General features: G+C 45.9%; 10 protein-coding genes across 10 annotated transcripts; 4 read left to right on the top strand and 6 right to left on the bottom strand.

Annotated features, from left to right (window-relative positions):
* Positions 1–1,677: 1,677 nt before the first annotated feature.
* Positions 1,678–2,154, top strand: N7483_002385 (uncharacterized protein; the record flags this gene model as incomplete). The annotated part of the gene is made up of 1 exon (XM_057085822.1): positions 1,678–2,154. One exon carries the CDS (start codon positions 1,678–1,680, stop codon positions 2,152–2,154), a length of 477 nt encoding a protein of 158 aa, XP_056951971.1.
* A 633-nt stretch (positions 2,155–2,787) lies between these two features.
* N7483_002384 (uncharacterized protein) lies at positions 2,788–3,277 on the bottom strand (the record flags this gene model as incomplete). Its single annotated transcript, XM_057085821.1, has 3 exons — positions 2,788–2,841; positions 2,896–3,129; positions 3,191–3,277. The coding sequence occupies 3 exons, from the start codon at positions 3,275–3,277 to the stop codon at positions 2,788–2,790; spliced, it is 375 nt and encodes a 124-aa protein (XP_056951970.1).
* Positions 3,278–4,149: 872 nt separating this feature from the next.
* Positions 4,150–7,972, top strand: N7483_002383 (uncharacterized protein; the record flags this gene model as incomplete). Its single annotated transcript, XM_057085820.1, has 5 exons — positions 4,150–4,219; positions 4,279–4,429; positions 4,492–4,891; positions 4,977–7,922; positions 7,961–7,972. The coding sequence occupies 5 exons, from the start codon at positions 4,150–4,152 to the stop codon at positions 7,970–7,972; spliced, it is 3,579 nt and encodes a 1,192-aa protein (XP_056951969.1).
* Positions 7,973–12,094: 4,122 nt separating this feature from the next.
* N7483_002382 (uncharacterized protein) lies at positions 12,095–13,262 on the bottom strand (the record flags this gene model as incomplete). Its single annotated transcript, XM_057085819.1, has 2 exons — positions 12,095–13,107; positions 13,160–13,262. 2 exons carry the CDS (start codon positions 13,260–13,262, stop codon positions 12,095–12,097), a joined length of 1,116 nt encoding a protein of 371 aa, XP_056951968.1.
* Positions 13,263–16,953: 3,691 nt separating this feature from the next.
* On the bottom strand, positions 16,954–17,660 carry N7483_002381 (uncharacterized protein; the record flags this gene model as incomplete). The annotated part of the gene is made up of 4 exons (XM_057085818.1): positions 16,954–17,159; positions 17,226–17,394; positions 17,449–17,567; positions 17,621–17,660. The coding sequence occupies 4 exons, from the start codon at positions 17,658–17,660 to the stop codon at positions 16,954–16,956; spliced, it is 534 nt and encodes a 177-aa protein (XP_056951967.1).
* Positions 17,661–19,376: 1,716 nt separating this feature from the next.
* Positions 19,377–19,705, bottom strand: N7483_002380 (uncharacterized protein; the record flags this gene model as incomplete). Its single annotated transcript, XM_057085817.1, has 2 exons — positions 19,377–19,485; positions 19,533–19,705. 2 exons carry the CDS (start codon positions 19,703–19,705, stop codon positions 19,377–19,379), a joined length of 282 nt encoding a protein of 93 aa, XP_056951966.1.
* A 1,851-nt stretch (positions 19,706–21,556) lies between these two features.
* N7483_002379 (uncharacterized protein) lies at positions 21,557–21,880 on the top strand (the record flags this gene model as incomplete). The annotated part of the gene is made up of 1 exon (XM_057085816.1): positions 21,557–21,880. The coding sequence occupies one exon, from the start codon at positions 21,557–21,559 to the stop codon at positions 21,878–21,880; it is 324 nt and encodes a 107-aa protein (XP_056951965.1).
* A 77-nt stretch (positions 21,881–21,957) lies between these two features.
* On the top strand, positions 21,958–22,191 carry N7483_002378 (uncharacterized protein; the record flags this gene model as incomplete). The annotated part of the gene is made up of 1 exon (XM_057085815.1): positions 21,958–22,191. The coding sequence occupies one exon, from the start codon at positions 21,958–21,960 to the stop codon at positions 22,189–22,191; it is 234 nt and encodes a 77-aa protein (XP_056951964.1).
* A 44-nt stretch (positions 22,192–22,235) lies between these two features.
* N7483_002377 (uncharacterized protein) lies at positions 22,236–22,973 on the bottom strand (the record flags this gene model as incomplete). Its single annotated transcript, XM_057085814.1, has 1 exon — positions 22,236–22,973. The coding sequence occupies one exon, from the start codon at positions 22,971–22,973 to the stop codon at positions 22,236–22,238; it is 738 nt and encodes a 245-aa protein (XP_056951963.1).
* Positions 22,974–24,490: 1,517 nt separating this feature from the next.
* On the bottom strand, positions 24,491–25,014 carry N7483_002376 (uncharacterized protein; the record flags this gene model as incomplete). Its single annotated transcript, XM_057085813.1, has 2 exons — positions 24,491–24,928; positions 24,979–25,014. 2 exons carry the CDS (start codon positions 25,012–25,014, stop codon positions 24,491–24,493), a joined length of 474 nt encoding a protein of 157 aa, XP_056951962.1.
* Between the last annotated feature and the right edge of the window lie 1,752 nt (positions 25,015–26,766).

Here is a 26,766-nt window from a genome sequence, read left to right as displayed (position 1 = left end):
TACTGGGAAACATGAGCATTTTTATATTTTTGGTTCGCCCTGGATATGTTGTAGCGTGAACCGTCTTCTCACGATAGGCTTAAGGCTACAGTGGCTAGCCTGAACCAACCAAGATTAGTTGTAACCTATAGCACATAATGTCACAGCAATACCCGGGACGGAAGTGCCAAAATATTTAATTAGTATTAGAATAATTAGCTTAGTATGGAATCAGCCAAAGATAGTATCTGATACACATTTAACGTCAAGTGAGGAATTCCTTGCTCTCATATGCCCCGGATTAAAGAGCTCCTAGGACCTATGTTTGTCAGTTCTGCTTGCGCATCAATAAAAATCTAACCACGTAAGATTTTTCAAATTCTCCATATCCTTCGTGGTAGCTTTCTGAGGCTCACGAAGTATCTGCACAGAGTCATTCTCCGAGTCAGACTGATGTGCCAATCGAATTGTTCCAAATTCCCGGCTTCCCATGGCGTTCCTGGGACACACTTGCAAGCTGCCGACATTGCTCCGTGAGTGCGAAAACGAGGTGTGATGCATCCCAAGCAAGGACCTAGAATGCAGTAGGGCAACTTCCCATCGCCGGTCACCAATGACCTTACGATATCTGGATACGTAGTCCCGGGCTGAGGTTACTTTCGGCAGACATACGCATATACGCATATCATGTCTACGCCCAGTTATCAAGCGGCATTGCCTCGCTAAAAGGCCAGTTTTACCAATCATCAATTTTGAATTTGCTCATACAGCCCTCTAGATTCCAAAGCTCAACCCTGTCAGTCCATGTCTATATTTTTCAGCAATGCCCTCTCCTCAGGAAATTTACCACCCTCTAGCGGCTGCAGGGCTACTCGATCCTGCCAGCCGTGTCGAATTGCCAAAAAGTAATGTAGTCGGGGCCTTCCTTCATGCCAACGCTGTCTTGTAGGTAGGGCTCCAAAGATGTGCTGTTATAAGACAGGCCGTCCAAACTCGCAACCTCCACCGCCGAGGCTAGCATCATCAAATCCAGAAGAGCAGGCCAATAGGTCAACGAAATACATCAATTTGAATTCCTTGGACGCCCACAGTCCTCAAAAGATTGTTCCCCTCACGGCTTTGAATGGAAATCAAACTAACGACGTCGATTTGGACGCTCAACCCTATGATAATTCGTCTACTTCTAGTCCCCCTACTACCACGGCATATTCCAAGATGAAACTCTCGGTGGGTCAAGCCCGTCCTCATTACTATGGGTTGATACGCGCTTCTAATTAAAATACTCAGGTATCGCTTCCACCTCCATTGCAACATCCGATTCTTGATCCCTACATGGCTGGGAGTGAGGGGCCGCACCGGATAGATCACCAACTCTTGTTGGTATTGAACTATCTCTTTGTCCGTGTCATGCTTCCTTATGACGAGGGTGCCATATGATGCATTATCTACCACCACTCTACTGACTAGGAAAGAACATTCGTCTCACAGTACAACAGACTTTTATCATGGCTACTCAGTACACGTGATGCTTTGATCCAAGCCAATTCTTTATACACTCTATCTGTAGCCGACATAGAGTCGCAAATTTAATGGCTCTTTTTTCTTTCAGGGAGATATAGATCGTCTGGCTCGAGCTTTTTACAACCATCCTTCCAAAGCGAAGTGTATCCATACCGGCCTTTTGGAGTAAGAGCGAGCATGGCATTAATCTACCTCGCCTTCTCAGGAATACAGCCGAAAGACGTACAGGATTACAAGTCCAAATACATCTGGCCGTATGGTGAACAATTTTACTCGTTAATGGCCTCCAGATTGAACCACTCGCCTTTATTGAAAACCCATATCTGCGTTTCTCAGTTGGAGGCCATGGTACACAGACTCCAAGCTTTACATCCAGAGGAAGTTCATGTGGCCCTTACAAGACGCCAAAGGATCTGCCTCGACAAGGATTATAGCATCGAGGAGTATTATCGGCAGGCATTCCTCTCGCTGCATCTAGGATTGCTGCCCAAAATTTACCAGCTCCTCCAAGAGCCCGTATCGACTGCAGAAGTGACCATGTGCCATTTGGCTCATCTCTATGCCGAGGCTTTCCAGAAAGCGCCATCCGTGGAGGCTCTTGAAGGCATGTTCACAAGTACTCCGGAGATTTTGGACTCAAAACCCGATATATAGAACTGTGGTCATTGAAATGTTCCACGTCAGACTGTTCCAGCAACTGAAGCAATTGAATTTGGGTAAGTTGTTATCTTTGAATTGAATCTTCATACAAGCTAATACCCATTGGTCTCCAGAAAATCCCTCTCATATCATGGTATTTCACGTTTCTCCCTCACAAAGTTTATTCAAGGGTGCAAGCCGAAGCTACATGCCTGAAATGGAGCCCCATCTGATTTCATTCAGTGCGAATGGGTTTCACATACTGTAAGAACCTTGTGATACAATCTGTCATAGAGATACAACACGCTGTCTGGGTGATTATTGTTTCATGTGACGTGGCAATCTCGGAAGGATTTCAAAGCTTACTTGGGAGCCTCCCTTAATCAATAATACCTTGGAATACAAATCGCCTCTCTTTGATCCTCTGAAACATGTCATCCTCCCATCACACAAGTACTCACATACGCAAAAAAGAATAGCCCTAGAGGATTCACAGATTTCCCCTATTCAGGAGGATGAGCTTATATACAAATAGAGTAATTTTGGAATAAATTGACTTGGCGCGACTTGAAATTGTGAATAATTTCACAGCAGTGGCATCTTCCCGATGTATGTAAGTTATTCTGCCAGCAATATCAGGCGATAAGTCTACGAGATGAAGATAGACTGGTTCAAACTCTCAATGTAAGGATATAGTTCAGCCTACAAGAGAAACGGTTATTTAAACAATACATCCAGATGGTGAACGATACTTACACCAACTAGTGTCGCGTGTGCCACGTTGATTTGGCCTTTTCCTGACTTGCAACCAGGAGGGACTGAGATAGTGAAATTTTGGTAGGGAGGGAGGAAGTCCTCATGAGAGACGGGGTTGAAATCGCCGTTGTACACAACAGTGCCCATATTCTCGCTAGCAGGAGAGCAACTTCCATTAGCACAGAAGGAGAAGCCAATAGCAACAGCCATCTCTTTGGAGTTCGTTAGGGAATTCTATATGCTCGAATTAGAGTGAGTCCTCATGATCAAAAATCAGGGAATAATAGTCACATACAGGGCGCAGGATCTGGACGATGAGATCACTTCTGGCAACAACCGTCTGCCTTTCTACGGGAAGCCTAATGGCAGCATTCTGAGCCATAGCAGCACTAACGAAGACAGTAAGAGCAGGAATGTACAGGGAGGATCGAAATCAGATTCACCATTTGCACACAGAGATTCTATCTCAAACCCTCTTTGAAAACACGCTATACCCATTGCGGTCGCTTTATCCTGACTCGGTTTCTTGGCAGTATTTCAGTAAAATTGTAAATTACAGCAAAAACGGCTTCCGTATTAGGCTTGTATGGCCTTCCGGCCTTCCGGCCTTCTAGAATGTTGATCATGAAACACAAGGGTTATTTGAGAGAGGGAGTCTTGGCGCCATGTTGAGAAGAGAGCTCTAGATAGGGTAGACCGTTGGCAGGGGCAGTGGTCGGCCACTAAGGATTGGGGGCGACTCCACCTGCTCACCCTTGCTCACCCCTCTGCTCAGTGAGCAGGTGAAATGATTTTGGGTAAAAAGTCCGGGGAATGCTAGGTATTAGGAAATGCACGTGATTTGGCAATCTCACAGTCCCTGGGAGCCCCGCCCGGCGCGTGTGGGGCATCTCAAAGCTGCGGACCTCATGAATGTGATTGCAGGTTGAGAAAATCATGCATGCGTTAGTTGGGGATCTCATAGTTTCTATTCGTGCCATTTAGAACGGGAAAAGGGCGATGAGATGGGATGAGGCTGGTTATCGCGTGCTGGTGCTGCACTTGGGGCCGAGTAAGTTCCTGGAAGGTGCTAGTTAGTCTCACCGTTGTCAGGACCGACCGAATGTTCTATGTGGGTTGCTGCCAATCGATTCCCGTCTCTTAGCGCCGCGAAAGTCACCTGATGATGAACCTAAGGTACCCCTCCTCCAGCTGAGTCGCAGACAACAAGGCTTCTCATGAACTATACTCCGTAAGAGGCATCGTTATTCGACTATGGCATCGATAGACTTCGGTGGCAAGAACAATCGACTCTATATCGCAAATAACCCCGGTTGGCCTCTACGTGAGTCAGGGGAGCGGGACAAGCTCGCGACTGTGACTAATCGCCGTATCCTATCCTAGTGCGACCGGAAACTCCACCCGGCCCTCTATCAACTATCCCGTTCCCTCGGGATCCGGACTTTGTCAGTCGCGACATACTACTTCATCGGATCCACGAGAAAAGCTCAGTGCCAGGGTCGAGAATCGCGCTGGTTGGCCTTGGAGGTGTCGGGTGAGTGGAAAACGACTAACTAGTATGTGATTTATTAACTACTCATTGCTTACAACGGCAAGAAAATCACATCTTGCCATCGAATACGGCTACCGGGTTCGGTTTGAGTCGCCAGCAACATGGGTCTTCTGGGTTCATGCGGACAACGAAGCCCGGTTCGAGCAAGGTTTCAGGGATATCGCAAACCAGGTTAAAATTCCAGGTCGTCAGGATCCTAAAGTTAACAGGTTCGCACTGGTTGAGAACTGGCTCCGGGATGACAACAGAGGAAAATGGCTATTGATCCTTGATAATTTCGATGACGATCAACTTCTTTACCAAGATCCGATAAACAGCCGAACAGACGCCTTGACAAAACCACTCTGGGAATATGTTCCTAAAAGTCGGAATGGATCTGTGATTATCACGAGTCGGACCAAAGAGGTGACGTTGAAGATAGTCGACCATAAGGACCTTATCGAAGTTAAACCTATGGAACAGTCTGAAGCGCTAGAACTTCTCCAAAAAAAAACTCGATCAACCAGGGGAAAGCCAAGAGGGTCAACAGTTAGTGAACGCGTTGGAGTTCATGCCGTTAGCGATTGTACAGGCCGCTAGCTATATACGAAATCGGGCACCTCGCTGTTCGGTATCGAAATACCTAAAAGACTTCCAGGGCAGTGACCGTAAAGCAACAGCGTTATTGATACAAGAGGCATATCACTCCTCCCGGGATTGGGAAGCAAAGAACTCAATTCTGCTGACGTGGCAATTATCATTCGATTATATACGCCAGACCAAGCCATCTGCAGCGGGATTGCTTTCTCTTATGAGCTTTTTTGATCGGCAAGGAATACCAGAGAGCCTTATCCGGCATCGACCTAAGGCTGCCTATATCTCTGATCCAGAGCTCTCTGACGACCCTAGCGATGGCGAGATATCTGAATATGGTGCTGACCTTGAATTTGAAGATAATATCAGAATGCTGAGAAACTATTCATTTATATCTATCAGCAAGAATGGCACTTCATTCAGGATGAGCAGGCTAGTGCAATTAAGTACGCACGCATGGTTAAAATCCCATGGAGAAATAGACCAGTGGAGGGAGAGGTTTATCAGGAATTTGTACCAGGAGTTTCCTATTGGTCGATATGAAAATTGGGGGAAATGCCGGTCGCTCTTTCCTCATGTTCGTTTAGCTATGTCCCAACGGCCGAAATCACCAGACTCTCTATTGAAATGGGCCACATTACTTTATAGAGGTGCATGGTATGCGTCGCAAAGCGGCAGCGTCACGGAGACAAGAGAAATGGCAGTAAAATCAAGAGACCAAAGAGTGACTTTACTAGGTGAAGAGCACAAAGAGGCTCTTGATAGCATAGCCATGTTGGCAATAGCATACCGACTTGATGGCCAGTGGGATGAGGCTGAGCAACTTGAGGTGCAGGTTTTGGAGACTCGCAAGATGACGCTCGGCGCGGACCATCCTGATACGCTGACAAGCATGGCCAATCTGGCATCGACGTACCGGAACCAGGGCCGATGGAATGAGGCCGAGCAACTTGAGGTGCAGGTCTTGGAGACTCGCAAGATGACGCTCGGCGCGGGCCATCCTGATACGCTGACAAGCATGGCCAATCTGGCATCGACGTACCGGAACCAGGGCCGATGGAATGAGGCCGAGCAACTTGAGGTGCAGGTCTTGGAGACTCGCAAGATGACGCTCGGCGCGGGCCATCCTGATACGCTGACAAGCATGGCCAATCTGGCATCGACGTACCGGAACCAGGGCCGATGGAATGAGGCCGAGCAACTTGAGGTGCAGGTTTTGGAGACTCGCAAGATGACGCTCGGCGCGGGCCATCCTGATACGCTGACAAGCATGGCCAATCTGGCATCGACGTACCGGAACCAGGGCCGATGGAATGAGGCCGAGCAACTTGAGGTGCAGGTTTTGGAGACTCGCAAGATGAACCTTGGCGTGGACCATCCTGATACGCTGACAAGCGTGGCCAATTTAGCATCGACGTACCGGAACCAGGGCCGATGGGAAGAGGCGGAGCGGCTCGAGGTACAGGTTTTGGAAACTCGCAAGATCAAGCTTGGCGCAGACCATCCTGATACACTAACAAGCGTAGCCAATCTGGCATCAACATACCTGAACCAGGGCCGATGGGAAGAGGCACAGCAGCTCGAGGTGCAGGTCTTAGAGACTCGCAAGATGAAGCTTGGCGCGGACCATCCTGATACGCTGACAAGCGTGGCCAATCTGGCATCGACGTACCGGAACCAGGGCCGATGGGAAGAGGCGGAGCGGCTCGAGGTACAGGTTTTGGAGACTCGCAAGATGAAGCTTGGCGCGGACCATCCTGATACGCTGACAAGCATGGCTAATCTGGCATCGACGTACCGGAACCAGGGCCGATGGAATGAGGCCGAGCAACTTGAGGTGCAGGTCTTGGAGACTCGCAGGCAGACGCCAGGGCTAGAGGATCTCCATACTCTAGACTTCTCCTCAGAGGCTCCCATACACAATAGATATGTGGGTTTGGTGGACTCGGATTCCTCCATTGAAAATGACTCAGTGTTTTCTGCTCCATTCTCCATCCCTAGCACCAGATCATTGGAATCTGCAAGAGGGGAGATGAATTCGCTGTTAATCCAAGAGTTTGCAAACTTGTTGATTGAAGATGGAGCCATGTTTTCTTTACTTTTGATCGGCGTATCAAAAGACTCGGTCGGATTCGAGAGGATGCGAAACAATTTTCGCAGATTGTTGAAACACTTTGCGAATAACCTCAAGGCAGAGATCCTCAATGGATCACACCAAGACCTAAGGAGATTCATAAGCTCATATTCGGCCATGATCACCCGCGAGGTCTTTGCTATGGTACCCATCGACGAGCGGCCAAACATCAAACCTCACGATTTAGAAACAGAAAATCGAATCACATCTGTTGAAAAACGCCTAGCTGACGAGAGCAAAGTGGAATCTTATCTTCAAAGTCTACACAGAAGTGGCGCTGCTCCTCAAACAAGTGAACTTATCCAGGTACTTGATCCTGATGATGAGGAAAGTGACCAAGACTCCGTGGCAGAGGAAGCTGGTGAGGATGACCCGTATGAGGGAAATTTGCAAAACTTGCATCAAATGAAGCATTTTATCTTGGAAAGTACCGCCTATCAAATCCTTCATCGTCGGCTCGGGGATTTTGTTGAACCTTCGCTGAACTCCAGATTTCGGGATCTGGTGATAAGGTGGTCAAATCCAGAACATAAGAACCATGCCGATGCTGTTCGGTATAAATTACGGAATCTTGCTACAGAGTTGCAGCACGTGAGCCCCTTTGGGATTCAGTTTGAACGTGACGAAATCAGTTCTCCATTTTTCAGGTTCATGAGCCACTGTCAGCATTTAATTGAGCGCTGGACTGGAGAGCATTGGGATTGGTGGCCATTACCTCGCTGTCTGAGACCACTTGCAGAATCGGAGACACGATTACGGTGGGAGTGCGTGAGTTAACAAATTATAGAAAATCTTACACAACATAGATCCAGACCTAATTCGTGATCCAGTTATGTGGTGAAGAGCGATGGGCAGAGGTACCAAACACCCTTGTCAAACGCCTCCAGTCCATAATCAGAAGTCTTCCCGTGGATACCTTAGCGACCCAAATTACGCAACCTCCTCCAGAGGCACATAATATATCTGACCCGAATCCTCGCAGCGCCCTAAACACTAGTCTAATCTCCAGCCAGATCTTTTATCAAGATCACAGAGGCCAGCAGCCAAGCGGTTCACCCTCCAACTCTTCACTTCATCGTCCACCCTCAGGACTTAAGGCCGATATGAGCATCACTCAGCACCGCGTCCTCTTTCTCGCGAAGCGGGGTGGAGATTATAGGCTCGCACAGATATGTGTTAGTAATATGACTTGTCATACCTTCTTCAGTACTATGAAAATGGAGTATTTACGCCTCCGAGGTGTCTTACGAGGCTGGTTTAGCGTCTGGAGGTACTCTCATTGTGACTTTTACAAAGTAAGTGTTTTTATTTTGTACTTCAGGATGGGTTTTAAAGTATAAAACTTGCAGTTCGTCAAGTTTGATGACCGCGAGTTCGCGCTCAGAATCAAAGATTCATTCCCCGACTATGCAAATACCGATTACGAGTATCAACCAAGACCAATGGAAAACATTCCGCCAATCTCAGAGCACGAATTCACGAAACGTTTCTACGCCTGTCACAACCCACGACCACTACTTCACTTGCACCATGAATGTAGAAGGCTGGGGGCACATTCCTCTGACATCCTGAAGTTCCTCCCAAAGAAAAAAACCGAACTCGAAGAAGCAGGCAACAAGCGAGAGGATTTCTGGGGGATCTATGCGCGCGAAATCATAAGCCTACGTTGGATCATTTTCTATAATTTTGTCTGTGTTTCACCTCTGCTAGTATTCTTCTTGGCATGGATTGTACCCCAGGGACTTGGCACAGACTTACAAAACCCATCTATCCCTCTTTCCATCATGATCTCAATGCTTTCCCTGTTTTGGAGCGTGTTTCTCAGCAGTCTGCAATTTGGACGGTGTCATTGAATTGTTTATTGTTCATGATATGTTTAGCTGACATAGTATTGACTAATCCATTCGGAAAAGCCCTGCTAATCTCAAGAATAATATAATTGGCAAAGTGAATAAACCCTTCCTAGACTGAAATAATTGCGTCTAGTGACCACACTTTTCTTTAATTATTTTCAAATTCCACGGGGAAATTCACCGCATCTGCGACAACCAGATGGATATAGCCTCACATATTCTCCTGGCTGACGAGCGTTGTTCTGAAGCCCGCTGAACATAACGATTTTTTCAAGCAATTCCTGGATATGCTGTAATTTTCCAGAATAATCTCTGTATCGTAGATTGACTCAGTGCAATTCAAGCGCAAGCCGGAGCCTTTTTATCGTGAGAAACGCCCCTTGCAAGAGGCTTGGCAAGGATGACGGAAGTGGTTCAACCGGGGGTGGGGAACTGCGAGGCGGCAGTATCTTTTCGCAAGGCCATTTCATGTAATTTATAAAACCTTGTGTCACGTGATATATTTTCAATACATTTCGATTCTCGAAGCAAAGCTAAGTCAGATAAAGATTAGCGTGTTTTGGAATAGGGTTTGAGCAAGAGTCTCTATGTTTAAGTGGTGAAACTGATTTCGATCCATCCTGTAGTTCATCTCGATAGCGGAAGAACTTTGAGAATTGAGACATAGATTTAATATTCCAACTGAGGGAGATCGTCATTTATCTTTCCATGTCCCTTTCCCCGGCAAAGACCCTGTAACAGGGCCGATGTAGCAAAGTTTCAAAGCAACCATGATGGTTTCTCTGCGGGTCTTGCTCAGATGTACTTGTTGAAAAGGAGTTTAGCTTCGTCCTTCTGAATATGTACGCTGTTTGTATCTGTTGGCTGTGCATGCGGGGTATGGCAATCTGTGTTGCAAATCCAAGTTGAATATACGGTTGTATTTACGACGAGACTATAACTAAAGATATTGAGGCTGGTGCTTGTTGATGTTTGGTGATGTCTGGTGATGGAGTTATATGCTGCTGGTGAATATAATATGTGTTTAGTGCTTGGTGATGGTCAGTAATAGGGTATGTTGATAGAGCGTGTTGATGGCCCGTTCAAAGATCAAGGGAGTCATAACCTTGGATCACCGTCGAACACGCAGCCGATCAGCAACGCACGTTTACCGTTGCAAGAAACGCTCAGATCACTGCTACCTCTGATCCCATCCCTATTTTGCCCCCCGCTCTTCATCAAAAAGATGAATTAACCTGCAAGTCAGGGTGCCTCCTTGGAGCAACGCTGAAAAGTATCCGCGAAAGTCAACGCGGACCCACATGGCGCTTCGGTGTTTAACCGAAAACTCCTCTGCACTATGTGATTGCCTATCTACAATTAATAATATTTTTAATAATTACATGGACAATATGAATAAACTCTTTCGTCCTTCTTCTATTCTGAGTTACTGCACAACCTTTTTGTTCGCTGGGCATTAGGTGATCGTCAAAGTAGTCGGGCTAAAAAGCTTTAATTTGAGATTTTAGTGATGCTTGGTGATGCTTGGTGATAGCCCTTCAAAGATAGATGGAGGGGGGGAGTGACAACCTTGAAGAACCACGCCCTTAGTTAGAACGTGCAGCTGATCGGTAACGCCCGCTTACCGCTGCAATAAACACTCAGATCACCGCGACTGTTGAATCTGTTTCTATCCTACTGTCGGGCCCCTTGAAAAATGAAGTCAAAGCGATGAATAAGCCCTACTTCACTTGTTACGTCAGTATAGCTCCTGGGAGCCTCGTTGAAATTGATGCCAGGTACTGTATACGCCAAAGCCCACACAGACCCAAATAGCGCATCCGAGTTCACCTGAATCGAAAACCCGCTTTCATTATTCCTTTGCGCTATTTCTTATAGTGTACAATATCTATTTCTTAATAAGGTCTAGCGTATCTGAGCATTTAGGGCATGGGGAACAATGAAAGAGTGTGGGGGGGCGGGGGGGGTGACACCGATTTCCGGAAATACTGTACAAGAACTTCCAGTTTAGAGTACCGACCCGCGGGTCGAGAGTAATATTAGTAATACTGAGTGGGGCCGGTTGCCTTAGACAGAGCTGACGAAGTATCTCGGTTCCAGACCGCCTACTGCTACGAAAAGTATCATCATTTTTTTGGGAATCTGCCGCGATAATTTCTGCCGCATATTTTCTGCCACATACTTTCTGCCACGATATTTTCTGCCAGATATTTTCTGCCGCGATCTTTTCTGCGGCATATTTTCTGCCACGATATTTTCTGCCACATACTTTCTTCCATATACTTTCTGCCGCGATATTTTCTGCCACATATTTTCTGCCACATATTTTCCACTACCATCTTCCCTTATTCGCCTAGTCACCAGGTATGACCCTAATCTGGCTAGTTCATGAATCATCACGATCATCTGATATAGAGACAAAAGTTAAACTGCAACCTCCAGGGTCCGAATCCATGAAATACACTTTTCGGGTCCGGTGTGCCTCTTATGTGAACACCGTATTTGTCTTATACAGTAATCACTTGATCCGAATGTTTCCTTCCCTATCTGAAGAGTAATTCTAAGTCTTAGCTAGCCCAAACATCATTCTGAACTAATATTTGAGGTGTGTTACCAAGTGTCTCTCTTGTGAACTGCTGATTTTATATATTAGACTCGGTTGAAGCTTCAGAAGCAGTCTAGAAGATGAGATATATTTCACCGTGCAATTCTTTGCATTAGTCTTCTTTTGTGGCAATGTGGGAATAATTAGAGCGCAAAAAGAGCCTGTGAAAGTCCGGCTCATCCTGGGATACTGGCGTATGCATTTGCTTGATTGACTTAATGTCATCACATGATCTATCGAGTCGAACTATTGTCTTGATGCTTAGAAGTCTGGTAAAGGGCCTACTGTTTATCACTCGAAGGAAAAAAGTGCGTCAATGATATTTATTATTGAGAAATGAATGAAGACAAGAAGGGAAGAAGCAGGATAAATATTTAGATTGACCTCATCCTCCTAACAGGTTTTATTGGCAAGGTGTTTGTAATACACACCTGATCGCACAATTCGGTCATCCATCCTGTAGCATGAAATTTAGAGATGATTTATTGTTTTCCCTCGATCTTTGTATTCCAGTGCACTTGTAGAGACCCCTGCTTTCTCCCAGGGAATATCCGACTGAACCTCCTGGTCACTTCTGACCAGGAAAGAGCTTGTTCCTTCCGAAGCTTGATGAGAAGGTCATCCTCTTCCGCAGAATAATTTAGCCCTTTCCTTGAGGATGCTGAATGCTCGACCACGTTTATATCTGGGAACAATTCCGTGGATGGTAGAGTTGAAGTTCCTTCATCTTCCGGGATCAATCCTGATGCCGAAGCGCAGTTCGCGATCGATGCAGTGTAGCTGCATTGAGATATAGCACCCTGAAACAGCCAGGACAAGAACTCGAGTTTCGCTTCGACCGGGAGTGAAGAGAATTGATCCTGCAGACGAGAAGATGGTATTGGAACAGGACTACCTGCTCGGGGATTCCGGCCCATTCGATTCCTGTGACGATTGTCCACAAGAACAGAAAGATTATTTCTTCCAGGCTGTGGTCGCCCTGGTTTCATCACTTTCTGCGGATTTTCGCTCACAGGATGGCGATGAATGGATACATCCGATGAACGAGAAGGCGACATAACTTCAGAAATGTCTTCATCTGCGGATGTTTGCGTACTGTTTTGGGAATAAAAGTCCTCCAAAATTTGCGGATCAATTACTGTATCAGGAAACTCGCCATTCAGAACAGAGCTTCCAGTGTTTCCAGCATGAGGGTGCTGGATGGCAGTGCTGGGGAGCCCTGAAGCGCCTGATTGGTCTGACTCAACACCGGGTGATTGCTGAGAGACTTCACCCAGATTGTCACAAACCATTACATGGTCAATTTCTGGGGATTCTGATGACACTTGCGGTGCGGGAGTATCCCGGAAGTCCAACGCCTGATCCTCCACAGCAAGTTGGGGCTGCGTGTTTATCTCATGTTGTAGGCCGTCATTCATGCAAACCTCCACTGGCGGTCGTGGAGGCAAAGGGTGTCGTTCATAGTTATAAGGTTGAACATTGGGCTTTGTTGAGACTGGGTCGCGAGAGCCGGAGGGGGGGCGAGGTAGTGGTGATCGAGACTGGACTTGGATAACGACAAGTATCGAGAGAATCCTGCAGAGCCTGCGCTTTTTTCTGAGAAGGCTTCCAAAGCTGGAAGGACTCTAAACGGAAGCTACCGTTCGACATGTTGTGTAAATAGGGCGGCTCAGTTAGGTTCACGGGATAAGGGGATTGATTTTATTTGTACAAATGTAGCAGACAGGATCGGGACTTTGGGCAGGGCAGTGAGTAAAGCAGTGGATAGGGCAGATTGCGATGATGAAGGGGGAGATTTCAGGGGAGTTGGATTGTAGTTTTCCCATCTGAATGGGATTGTAGTCCCTTTTATAGACTGCGGAAATCGATCTCCTTTGCCGCATAGAACACGAAGATCAACTCCCGCAGCCCAGTCGACTGCATGAGTTACGAAGATACGCAATTTCCGTACCCGGATTCTCCGCTTCTCGCTAATAGTTCGCGAGCAATCATCCACCAGCTCTACCTCGTTTCCGGAGTGATGGTGGGGTCCTACTGTGGCAAAAGCAGATATCTGACACGCGATAGGGCACAACGCTAGGGCAGCCCAGCGTGCTCTATTTTCGCTATTGGGTTGCACCACCGTTGCATGCTGTTGAGGTTTATTGATTGGGCGCAGATCAGTCGGAGAGGCCGATGATGACGACAATTGTGAAGCCTCTAGGAGTAGATCCGCAATGCCAAGGGCTGTTCATTGTAACGTCCGATAGAGCATCAGATGTGGCGAATGAAGTGGAGCATTGAGCATTGAGGAGCAACCGACGGGAACAAGCAAGCCTCGCCAACAAGAAGAATCGCGTAATGTGTTATAGCAGGGTCAATGACGCCTTTTGCAGGTAAGTAAATGTAAAAACAGCATTATCAAGCAACTAGACGGGGCGACTAGATGATTTCAAGCTGACAATTGCAGTGGAAGACTGAACTAGGTGCCGATTTTAGTCCTAGGCAACCGGAGACAGCGGTATTTCCGCGAGATGAAAGGGGCACTACATTGCGGCGAGAGCCAATGCGCAGGCGAGAGCGGGGCTGAAAAAGAAAGGGGCCAGGAGGGTAGGCAGGGTGTATGAGAGGCAGAAGTGCGTTGATAGTTCAATGGGATGGGCGAGCGGCGTTTTATAGATGGATGGCAGATGACCGGGGCGGTAAAAGCGGCCAGCGTAGGCGCTAAGCCTAAAGCGGGTCAGGGGTGGGTTACAGTACCCGAACGGGCAGGGATATGGCGAAATCAAGCAGGCGGTAGAGAGCGGCATATGAATGGTTCAATCACGGCCATTTCTGGCGCCCCGCTAACCGTCACAACAATTACTCCTAAGATATATAAATTGGACTATAAGCTATTTACTATTAAGGGATAGATGGTGGTACTAAAAGACTATATTAAGATCCTGGGTATTATAATGGATATAAGACTTAAGTATAAGGAATATATTATAAGGGTAGCGTCTAAGGGTCTTAAAGTAGTGATAGAGCTTTAGTAACTCCATGGTCTATCTACGGTAACTATGTGGTAGCTATTTATATCGATAGTGGTACTAGTTATGGACTATATCTCTAATATCTAGATATATACATGTAAGGATAAAGCTATAGGACCGATTAACTAAGTCTAAAGAGTAGGAGCGTAAGCTATTGTAGGGACCTTTCTTATGGTTACGACTAGTGTCATAGAGGCAGAGGCTTATATAACTCCTATATAATATTAATTTTAGAAATGAGCTATGAAAATGTGGATAGATATCTATACCTTACTAGAAACTAATCCTCTCTACTAGTATATAGATTAGATTAGGAAGTTTAGAAGATACTACCGCTTACTATTATATCACGTAGCTGATATACTTAAGTATATTAATATAGAAACCCTAGAAATGATTAACCCCTTTATACTAGCCCTATAGGTGGTATGCGTATAGACCGATATTAAAGAATAGCATAAGGCCCCGGCTAAAGTAGGTAGGTGCATATAGGTTGTGGTTAGCAGCTCGGCACAGAATAAGCTAGTAGGGTTTAGAGTAGCTATCGAGAAGCGGCCACCTCAAAATCGAAAACTTAAACATAAAGCGCTATCTATTACCTTAGCTATAAGAGTAGAGTAGAATCTATTCTCTGCGGAACTAGTAGCTATAGCATACGTATTAGGCACAGTGATAGGACTAAAAGATTATATGATCATACTGCTTATAAGTAATAAAGTGGTGGTACTTACGCTTAGGAACCCCTAACAATAATCTGGCTAGGAGTTTGTGTCTTGGATATATAAGTCGATTAAAAGGTTGCAGAGAAATAGAAACTATATCCAATCCTGCTGGATTTCCACTAGCGAAGATAATAAGCTACTAGGCCTGGCTAAAGCATAGGCAAGAGCTGCGACAAAAGAAGACGCCCTTATATAAGAATATGCCCTAAGGATGAAATTAACCATACTTAATCTTATACAGTCTTAAGTAGTCCTACGAAATACCCTACCAGCAGACATCGGAAAGCATACTAAACAAGTAGATACAGCGCTTCTAGGAAAATATATGCGACTGCTGTATGATTGCCTGTCATGGAAGGAAGCGACTATGCTGGCCTAGCTCCGGACTAGCATGGCGAGACTGAATGGATACCTCTATCGAATTAATGTAGCGGATATTGATTAGTATGCGTGTGGACAAGCTAAGGAAACCGTGGAGCATTTCCTCTTTCGATGCCGGAAGTGGACCGTATACCAGATGGATATGCTATAATACACCGATATATACCAAGGGAACCTATCCTTCTACCTAGGAGGGAAATCGCCTTCCAATAATGAAAAATGGGTACCAAAATTAGAGGTAGTACAGGCCTTAATACGATTCGCTATTGCCACGGGCCGCCTCGAGGCCACTTAATCACACCAACAAACATAAATCACCCCCTTTCTTTCTACCTAACTTACCAACTACCTCGTGCTACTTATGGTGGATATGCTTCAACTGCCGAAGATAGGATGTTGAACACTTAGAGAAACACCTTCAAGCTAGTCTACTAACCAAATTACTAACCCACGAGCATCTGTTACGACACTGCATGATGGGAATGACATATGAGGCAAGCTTCTATGTATGGGCTGCAATTAGACACAGAACTGTATATATTATGACATGTATAGTAGATTAGCAATAGTTGCCCTTTCGGCTCAGCCGCCGGGTGTTAATGAATTGTGTGTGTGTGTATAAGCTTTGACCACCTCGTGCTACTCATGGTAGACGCGCTTCAACTGCCGAAGATAGGATGTTGAACACTTGGAGAAGCGCCTTCAAGCCAGTCTACTAACCAAATTACTAACCCACGAGCTTCCGCTGCGACACTGCATGCTGAGAATGACACGTACGGCAAGTTTCTGCATGGGCTTCAATGGGACACAGCAATGTATATATTATGATATGTATAGTAGAGTAGCGATAGTTGCCCTTTCGGCTCCGCCGCCGGGCGTTAATGAATTGTTTGTTTGTTTGTTTGTATTAAGCTTTTAACATTCATGGTTCGCTTGGCAATTGATACACTAGGACCGCTGGTTTCCGCCACTTTGGTTTTTGGAATTCGCAAGAAACAGACGCTTTTTCAATGCTTTGTATTGCTTCATATCTCACATTTAATCTTCCTTTGGCTGCTGAAAATTCTCTGAGCCGGGACCTACGGCAATTAACTTGATTTTCTGATTTTTGAACCAACACTCACGTTGTGTAATCTCTGGCATATTGCATTCACCCTGCCATCTCGCAATTAAAATGAAAGACTGAATTTAATCCAAAAATAGGAAACTCGATAATGAAAGTAGTTACAATTTAAGCCACTCATGCTGTAGCAGTTCTGCGGCCGACTTTCGATTTGTTGGGTCAATTGTGAGCATACCTCGAAGAAAGTCAATGAAAATGGGAATTTCAGCGTCGGACATGTCGTTAGGTCTGAGGAAAGGCCTCTCAGTGCCATCTATGAGTCTTTCGAGACTTGTCGATGTCAGATCTGAGATTCGAAGAAGGCTGCCTAAGGAGAATTAGTAAAGTTAGGAAAACATGATATTGGCATTTGCTTTTTCAAAGAAAGGCATACCATCCGTATTAAAAAATTCTGCAGTTCTGTTTCCTTTCCGAAGAAGCTCAGGCGGGAAATTGCCAAGTATTTCGATTGTCCTTGCGAGCCGGTCATCATCAACCGTCCACGAACCGTTTTTTGCTGCCACTCCAGAGAAAGGCACTATCCCTTGCATAAACTCAATAATCTGTTGAAAATTAGGAAATGAAAAACGATTTGAACGAATATATTGAACACTCACAAGGCAACCGAGGCTCCAGATATCAACCCTAGCATCCCAATGGGCACCGATTGTGACTTCTGGTGCTCGTAAAGCTGGAGATTGAACCACATCCGAAAGATGATTGTCTGACCAAGAAGCTACAGCCAGTGTAAGTGTCGCCTAGAAAGATGACAAGACGAGTGATACGTACCAACACCGAAGTCAACTATTCTGATGTGCAGCTCACGCATTTGAGAGATGAGCGGCGTCCTGATGACCTCTCTGAGTGGCTTTGTAACACCAAACTCATTACTAATCCGTTCAGGAACTTCAGATAGATATTTATCAATGGTTTCTTGCGGATTTTCCAGCTCGAGTAGTATATTAGTAGGTTTTAGATCTGTATATCGACCATAATTAGCGCCATTATTGTGGGTAGAAGGCGGTTCGCAGTACCGGTATGAATGATTCCACACTCCCTATGGAGGAAATCCAACCCCAGTAGAAGCTGTCGCGCTACAATTCTTACTGCCTTGAGAGGCAATCTCCCATCTTCGTATTTTGCGGTTTGAAAATCCAAATGGTGGCCCAACACGTCGAACACAAAGCATACGTGTTGTCCATTTGGCCCTTCGTGTTCGAATTGATCCAGAAGGGGTAACACGTAGTGTCGGCCTCCATGGTTGCTTTTCCCATAAATATCGGATAATCTCGAGAGAATTTCTCGCTCGAAGATGTCGTGCGAGCCACCGTAGCAATCGGCTCTTAGTATTTTGAGGGCCACATACCTCTGAGCCCTTCAGTACTTGATAAGTTGCATGGTTGACAAATGTGGAAAATTACACTCACTTGGAATCCCTAGCTAACCAAACGGTAGAATATTGCCCGTAGCCTAGTTTCCTCATCACTTTGTATGCGCCAGAGTTGAAAGTGTCTCCAAGCGAAACGGGATGGAAGCCTCCAGTAGAATAAAAGTCCGCCTCTTCTGTTGGTTGGTGTGGGTTGGGAGATCTTGATGAAACAGGTTCGAAGAATTTGCCGAGCCAAGCTCGAGAATTTACCCGAGTCAAAACTTTTTTGAAAGTAGTCATCATCTTGAGATGTTATTTGCAGAAATTGTGGCATGAACCTTTTGAACCGCTCGTCGGACAAAATATAAATGATCCCAGGGGGGGGTCGGGGACAGTTATTTTATAAGTTCCAAGGCGCTGCAGTCACGTGATATCTATAGTCAGCTAGCTCGCTCCTGTGCCAAGAGTATTACATATTTTAGGCATTAACGCGTGAGGTTCAGCTGCTGGGTGTCTGTACACGAAGATCTACGATCCAAATCATATCCGGGACATGCAACGATCAAATGTGATAAATGAGGATCTTATCGTAAGTCGACCGCGCTGGCTTCCCCTTTTGCAGCTCGGCAGTAGTTCATCTCCACGGTCGCACCGATGTGACTCAATGTCTCCATATGTCTCCACTCATGCATTCCTCTGTCCATCAAGCATCTCTTTGTAATTAATTATCTAGCGGATTGGGCGTTAATTTTCTTGGAATATTATCTATCTACTACTCTTTCTGCGTTGCTTAAGCTGTGGCTACTGTCGAGCTAATCTACATGGAAATTTATTATTACTACTACTAGTTGCTTTCACAGGCCCAGTGAGCTACTTGTAGGAGAAAGGCGATTTCCACTTTTGGCTAAACAGTATGCGTTTTTCAACAACATAGAGATATGAATGATATGTATTCCATTTATACAAACACCCCCCCCCCCAACCTCCTGGGGGTAGCCAAAAACACTTTTTTCCCCCGGTCCCGTTCCTGTTACATCTCAGACCTCCCGACCGACAATGTTCAATCAATAAAGCTGGGTCCCGACTCATAAGGAAAGCGCAGCGCATATCACAGTTTCATGGAGCGATTTAATCAACATCACATGCGTCTGAGCCGCATAGCAAAGTCAATGTACATCAATAGACATGTCTCTTTGTCACAAATTCACCATCCTCTTTGATCATCTCGACCGTCCAGTGCTCTCCTCTGGGATCCGGATTTCTGGGATCATTGTGTTTCGGTCCCCTGTTTTGGTGAGTAAGCCGGCCTTTGACTTATGTATAAGCACTCACTTGACAACCGCTTCAGAAACTCCTCGTTTCTCCATGCTCTCCTTGTTGACATCGTAGAACTTTTTGATGGCTGTCTCGGCTTCTTGGCGCTTCTCGGGGCTATTCTTATAGATATCTTCCCTGAACCATCTTATGGCCCTGAGGGGGTAGCCTAGAATGGGAGTTCGAAACATGATAAATGTAAGGTTGAAAAAAAATAACTTTATCAATGACTGTCCAAGTTGAAACAATTGGGTTCAGGTTGGACGGCGAAAGACGCTGCTATTTAACTTCTACAATACTTGGTATTTTGAACTTCTTAAAATTGCGCATAAAGAACAGGAATAATGCACTCCAATCACTAAACGCTTGGGCCTTTAAGTGCATTTGCTGATCAAATAAACTAGAGTCAAACTACGGGACAACACGCGACAGGCCATAACATGTCAGTACACGGGACGCCCGTCCCACATTGGCAAATATTTTGGTTACAGCGCGGCGCCAAACCTGTCTGCGGCTTATTCGGGACCCACCACTCGACCTCTAGGCCACCTATCCGATCAACCATTTCTCGGTCTGCCTCGAGAATTAGAAACAACCCCCCCCCCCCTGCCCCCCCTCCCCGAAAGCAGATACCTAAAATAGATTGGCGCCGAGAATGACAGACAATTGAGTTTCCTCCGCTTCCTTGCGAACGCAGACCTGGTTGGTTATCTGGTTGGCTATGCGCTAAGTTTCACTTGTTGACATGATGCTGTTTTGGTTTTCTGTTTTTGGTCTAAGAGACATCTCGGCAGCAGGGTCCTCATATGCACCGCCGCGGAGATCATTGGTATGGCGTTAATACCCTTAGGTCCCTATTGTCTATAGAAACGGAAATGACCGGATGTGGGAACAATACTGCCTTTCCATCCGTAGGCCATCACTCATCAGGCCATTCGAAGTACTTGGTCGCAAAGCCGCAAGAGTTTCAGTTAGTGCCCAAGAAGATCCGCAAATCTTCGCGCTCGGGGCTCTACTGGACGCTTCAGAAGGAGGCATCATTTATTTGCAGCTTAATGTCACCTGTCAACTTAACTTATTTTTTCAATTGTGGCTCTGGCCGCGCGCGCTACATCCCAAAGCCTCGGCAGCAACGAGAACTCATTCGTTGGTCGAGAACTAACACTGGCTACCCCGTATAACTACTCTTTTGAGGCTACTTTTGAAGTCATCACGGGGACCTGGGGCCAGTATCGAATATGAATGTTACCCTAATGTGATTGATGAAATTCGCCCTACGGCTGCCTTGTAATGGAAATATTTACTTTAGTCCGTGCGCGATGAACAACCGCGAAATATAAATGCCGAGCCTACTGACGAACCACAGCCTGAATTGGAATGAGGTGTCTATCCGCGAAGTAGTACCACCTTTCTCAAGTCCCGCAACAATGTTCGGAGGAAATTAAAAAGTTAGTCAAGTTTTCTTTGGGGCGCGCATAACAGCTCTCGTAGCCCCGTACAAACAGAATCATGCCGCAAGCAAACTCGTCCGAGACGTGCGCCTCATTTGGTTGGGCTGTGTTGGTTACGCTTCGTGTCAGTCAGCGGTTCACTGGTTCGCGAGGGTTGCGTGATGGACAGGGTCATGCTCCCTGAGCCTTTGAATAGCCGCCAGGGTAATCTTTGAGTCATGTGCGAGTAACTATTGTTTCCTGCCAACCTTATGTTGCTTTACCAGTGACCCTAAATAGGCCTGGAGGGGTTTTGTCTCGGAACGGAAAAGTCAAAAAATGGCATTAAGAAGTGTGAATGAATCGACACTCTCAAATGCTGAGAGTTATTGCAAATTGATGGCATTTGCTGTGATGATAGTAGCTAATGCACCAATGGAGAAATTCTGTTCAGGCCGTTTTGGGTGCCCAAAAGGTTAAAATATCACGTGATGCGAAAGGTGCCAATTCGCGGTCCCGCCCACATGACCCCGCCAGTGATGCCACTTTTATTGAAAACCATTTACGAACACTTCAACATACAAGTTTGGCTCGCCAAGCCGCAGAAAAGTCATGGAACCAGGGCATGAAATTCAGCAGGCAATAGAGACGCGGCGAATTAATACTCAACAAGAAGAGGAGCCCCAAGCACGAAACATTCAGCAAGCAGTCGATCATCTTATTGCGGACGAAGCGGAACGAACGATCCGAGATTCTGGACAAGACCTTATGTCAGAGAATAAAGATCCAGCAGGGAAGCATTATCCGTTCCGCATCCTGCAGGCAAATAAATACGTCGAGCGTGTGGTCCTCGAATGGTTCAAGGTCAGTGGCTTGGCCTTTGTCCTCGCCAGATTGCTTACAGACTACAGAATCCTGCAAATATCGAGAGAGTAGGCAATCACTTTCGACGCCCGGTGTCTTCGAATCCAAAAGCACATTTACTCCAATGGTTCCTAATATCAACCGCCCACATGCCTCGCCCTGGGACCATGAGTCAGGGCATGTCCCCCGATGACAAGACTAAAGTCATTGTCTGGATTGCGTTAGGGAAGCTTGGATTTGACAATGGACTTCTATATGAGATGGAAAGCGGGCAGGATATGAGTCTAGATGGCCATGAAAAAATAACATTCTCGGGCAAGGCTGGGGGGGCTAGCCGTGCTGCTTTTACTGAGTATGTGAAGCAAAGCGCACTATCGCTATAGATCAAGAATGGGAGTGAATGAACATATGCAATTTAAGTGAGCTATCAACTTGACCAATTTTCGCCGGGATTAAAAGGTGGCAGAGGGTTCGAAAGTGAATCAACGATTGCGAAGTCCTGAAGTGACATTGAATCCGAGAGTGAATCCCAGCCCAATGGCAGATATGTAGGTGTAGCACCTAGTGGTGGCAGTGGGTTGGAGACGGTTTCGTAAAAACCCTGGGCTTGAGGTTGGTGAATTCTTGTCTCGCTTGCCCCAACAGTAACACTCCAATGATTTGCTTGACTAATTCGGTGGAACGGAGGCTCGAGTGCCGAATATGCCTGCTCCCAATCGATAGGACTGTGGAGATTACCCGAGAAGGGTGGAAGGGGATTGAGCACGGGTTGTGGCTCGAGGTTAGTCTGTAGGCTTACTGAGCCGCTAAGCGCTGCGTTGTCTGTCGAAATTGCATGGAGTATTTGATCCGACCTCATCTCATTGACACACCCTTGGGTTTTCGATAGGCTTGAATGATGATGAGGGATTGAGATAGCTCCGGCAGCACCTGTTGCCTTGGTTGAATTTTCTTGGACATCTGCATTTCCCACCATTTGTTCGCTATTGGGGGAATTGAAACATGGAATGGGTTGGTAATGAATTGAGATTTCATTCTGCGTATGAGCCTCTTCTGCACTCGGAGGGCCTTCGCTTTCTGGTGTTAACGTATTGGCCTCGGGTGGCGTTGGCGAGTGCGAGTCGGTGATAAAGGGAGCTCTCTCAGAGTACTTCCCCCCCAACATAATAAGACGTAATAGAGCTCATTGCCCTGGAAAGGTAAGATCGAATCTGATACTGCGGAAGAGTTTTGACATATTGGTTCAGCGCTTCTAACTCAACCGAGGACCAGGCAAATCTCTCGAATCTTGCCAAAAAGTTAGCTAATATCTCACTTTGTGGCGAAGTAACCTACTTTTTGGTTTTAGCATGCTGAAGAGAGAGGACGATTCCAGGCTGAGCTAATTGCATCCATTTCCAACCGTAGAGAGAATGTTCGGTTAACCGCTTCTTTATCTTACCTCTTTCATTCGGTTGAAGCCGGGGCCATAAGTCATGCACCAAGGCATGCATTGCGGATGGCAGAAAGACCCTTTCTCGCTGCTTTCGAGATTTGTTCCTCTTTTCCCTGCCTCTTCGCCCCGAAAGGCGGATTGTCTCTTGTACTTCTCGCACGTGTTGGGCAAGTATTATTAATATGACTTTTCGTCGAAACGGATCGACTTCGTCCATTCTCCGTAAATCTTCGTAGCAACGAAGAACGGTATTTTCGTGGGCCATCTCACCAAACCAAAAAAGCTCTGGCTTGGTTGACCAAATCACTGAGCATGCTAACAAAGCGTTGATCTCTTCTTCTGAAAGCTCCCAATTGGAGGTGATGTGTGCAAGTGTGTTCGATTCTTGAGCTCCGAGTTTTGCGCCATTGTTTGACGTAAACTGCTGAAACCATCTACGACGCTCCTTGAAATTGGCATCGTCTTTTCTTTCTGATTGGCGTTTTAGTTGACTGCGTAGCGCTTTATGGAGTGCCGTGACCTCATCTGATGAGTTGAGTATGCCTTCCAATATATCACAAATATCCTACTTTCTTTAGACTTTCGGCCAGGGAAGTTCATGGGCTGGGCACATACATTAGCACCGGCTTTGAGGAGGAGATGCTTCAAATCGCTTATGCTTGCGTGGATATCTTCCTCAAGCTATTATGTATTAGCAAAGCAATAGCATCCAGCATTCATCCACTGACTTTGGAGATCATTTCGAAGTATGGGAGACAAAAAGTAGGTTGAGAAGAGGGAAATGGGGAGGCACCGGACCACAATGCCCTCTACTATTTGGGCACATGTCAGGTGCTCAGTCCCTCACGCTAATGCACAAGTAGGGGTGGCACTTGTCTGCCCGGGCAGACAAGTGCCACCCCTACTAAATAGAACCTAGCGTCTCTTCGCAGAAATAATTGTCAGACTTGTCTTAGCCGCAAACCAGGGGTACGTGTGAGACGCTATCTAGCAGCGACCACCCGCATCGCGTGCGACCGAACCTGTATTTCGCAAGGATACGTGGTCCTATGAATATTATCATTCAACTATTAGATGAAGTTTATTGAATTAACACATAGGCTGAATGCATATCATTATGAGGTTATTTACCTCATATTCACTGTATTTTTCATATAACCCAAGCGAAATTTCCTTCGCATCATAGTACTAGTTCCTAAAATTTTGCAAAACTCCGAGTTCTTGAAAGCGTCAAATTCTACCAAAATTCAATACAAGATAGGGTACAGTAAAAAGTCGTGCGAGCCTTTGAATTCTTTGAAGGGGACGGTCTGCTTCGTCATTACCTGGTACGATCGATGGACTGCCTCCCAAACTGCATTATCAATCGGCCGTCTGAGAAAACAGCTCAACCCTTCAGATACCGCACCCGATGAATCAAAATGCCAAGTGATGACTGATAACTTCTCAATGGTGGAACGGCTGAGATCCAGCACTAGTGAATTTGCGGTTGCAGGCAGAATCACATCCTCTTCAATGGATCCCTTGTCGACTCGACTGCCTCTCAGGAACTTACATGCCTGTAGAACTAAGCTAGCGTCTTGGCTGAGATCTTCGGGATATACATCTGTAGAGTCCATACGCAAATGCAGCAATGATTCCAGAGCTGATTCGGCTGGGAAAAGAAGGAAGTGGAGATGGATAGCCTCGTAAATATTAGATTCAATACTTACTAGCATAGGGAGAATCCACTTACCATTCTTGAAGTCCATGAAACACGAACTTGACTCATGATGTCCTGGTTAAGGTAGGTGCTCTCTTATATACGAGAGTCTTGCCATCTCAGAGAATTGTTCACCTGCCTGAATGTCCATCATGACCTGCCTACCGTTTTTGCTCCTTCCAATTTGGATCCAGTCTTGTTTTCCCTGTTATGATGAAGATAACTATTTGTGGAGTGGAAGTGACCCATACGAAGATCCAGAACAAGTTATTAACACTGCTACTCAATGCAGGCCAATTGAAGGTGTCGGATATGAACTACGTACCCAATCTGCACCATCAAGCAAAACTACAAGTGCGACAAATAAGATTTATCATTCCCATGCCGGTGAGTGCAAAATAATTTCCAGTGAGCCGCCTTCATCGATTCAACTAACAGAACCTATGCAGCACTTATTCAACCCCCTTACAACCCAGACAATGAGATTCTTGAGCTTCCTCCGATACCTTCAAAATTTTGCGCGTACACTCCCAAAGGCGAGATTGTCAACTTGGAAGAGGGGAGCATCTCTTCCCACGGCGGCAAGGTTTACTTCTAAAGAACAGGAGTACTAGTCAAAGATGCCAGACGGAGACCAAAATTCTGAGCTTCGGGTGAGTTTCTATCATATCATTTTAGTTCGAGTTTTTTGAATTAATATTTTCTTCCGTAGCCAAGATTGTTGGACATCACTTTATTGGCCCAAGTGGAATACTTCAAGGAATTCCTTGGTATAATATACAATCACAATACAGTCAACAGCCCGGATTTATTGTTCTCTGTGAAATACTATGACGGATCTGATGAAGTTCTTCACTGCGGATCATGGATCTGCGGAAGGCCGAAATGTGTTCGCGATCTTTTCTTGTTACATATGAAAGTTTGTCAGGCAAAGGAACTGGTGCTTTGGGGGTCACTGGGGAAAAAACAGAAGTGCAATAAGGAGAACATGCTTCGTATTTGCAGGGGAAATTACTCCAAACGAGGACCCTCGTGTCTGAAATAGCTTTATCATTTTGCTTACTCTGTATACGAATTTTAATTACTGAGGTCTTCAGCGTCTAAAGGCTTGACCCTGATACATAATAGCTTTAAGCCTCTCATACAATACCTAAACCACCCCTCTTCAACGGTCCCCTGCTTAGCTCACCGAATTCTATTCTCAAAGAATGTCGCAGGGAAGTTTTATGCATAACTTTCGGCGAGAAAATCCGGGATAAGAAAACTAAACATTTCGTCATACATCTTTCTCAAGTCGAATCAGACACGACTCTATCAAACGCGACCCTTTGATGCGGAGGTCAAATATGGCATGCTGTGAAGCCCAGATCTTTCGGTACTAACATGTAATAATTAGTGTATGCGCAAAACGATATGAAAAGGAAGATCAAGTCTAAGCTCACTACTTGTCTGGAGACTCGCTTTTTGTTGATGAGTCGAACCTGTGATTAGTACCCCTTCAGGTCGGAAAAAAGATTGAAATCGGTAGTATAGCTACTCTAGCTGTAGGTGTGTCTAAGCCTTGTTAAAGCCGAGTGTGCCTTAGCCACAGAAAGTTCAAACAAATATATAGATCATCAACACACCCCTCTTCCTCCAAACCTCTTGCCTTCCTCTCCACAGTCAACTGGAAGCAAATGACATCTGATCTGGGACCAAAAAGCAAGTCCTCGCACAAATTTCCATCAATGAGGAGCCATACCGACTTTATTTCAAAGGGTGGTCATAACCCAAGTCAGTACCCGGCCCTATCTATCGACTGCATCGTGCTCTCCGATTATT

The sequence above is a fragment of the Penicillium malachiteum genome (genome assembly GCF_028827825.1).
Source record: "Penicillium malachiteum strain IBT 17515 chromosome Unknown utg000001l:1.0-8184562.0:1.0-8186909.0, whole genome shotgun sequence".
Lineage (NCBI taxonomy): Eukaryota > Fungi > Ascomycota > Eurotiomycetes > Eurotiales > Aspergillaceae > Penicillium > Penicillium malachiteum.
This window is presented reverse-complemented; position numbering and strand designations above follow the sequence as displayed.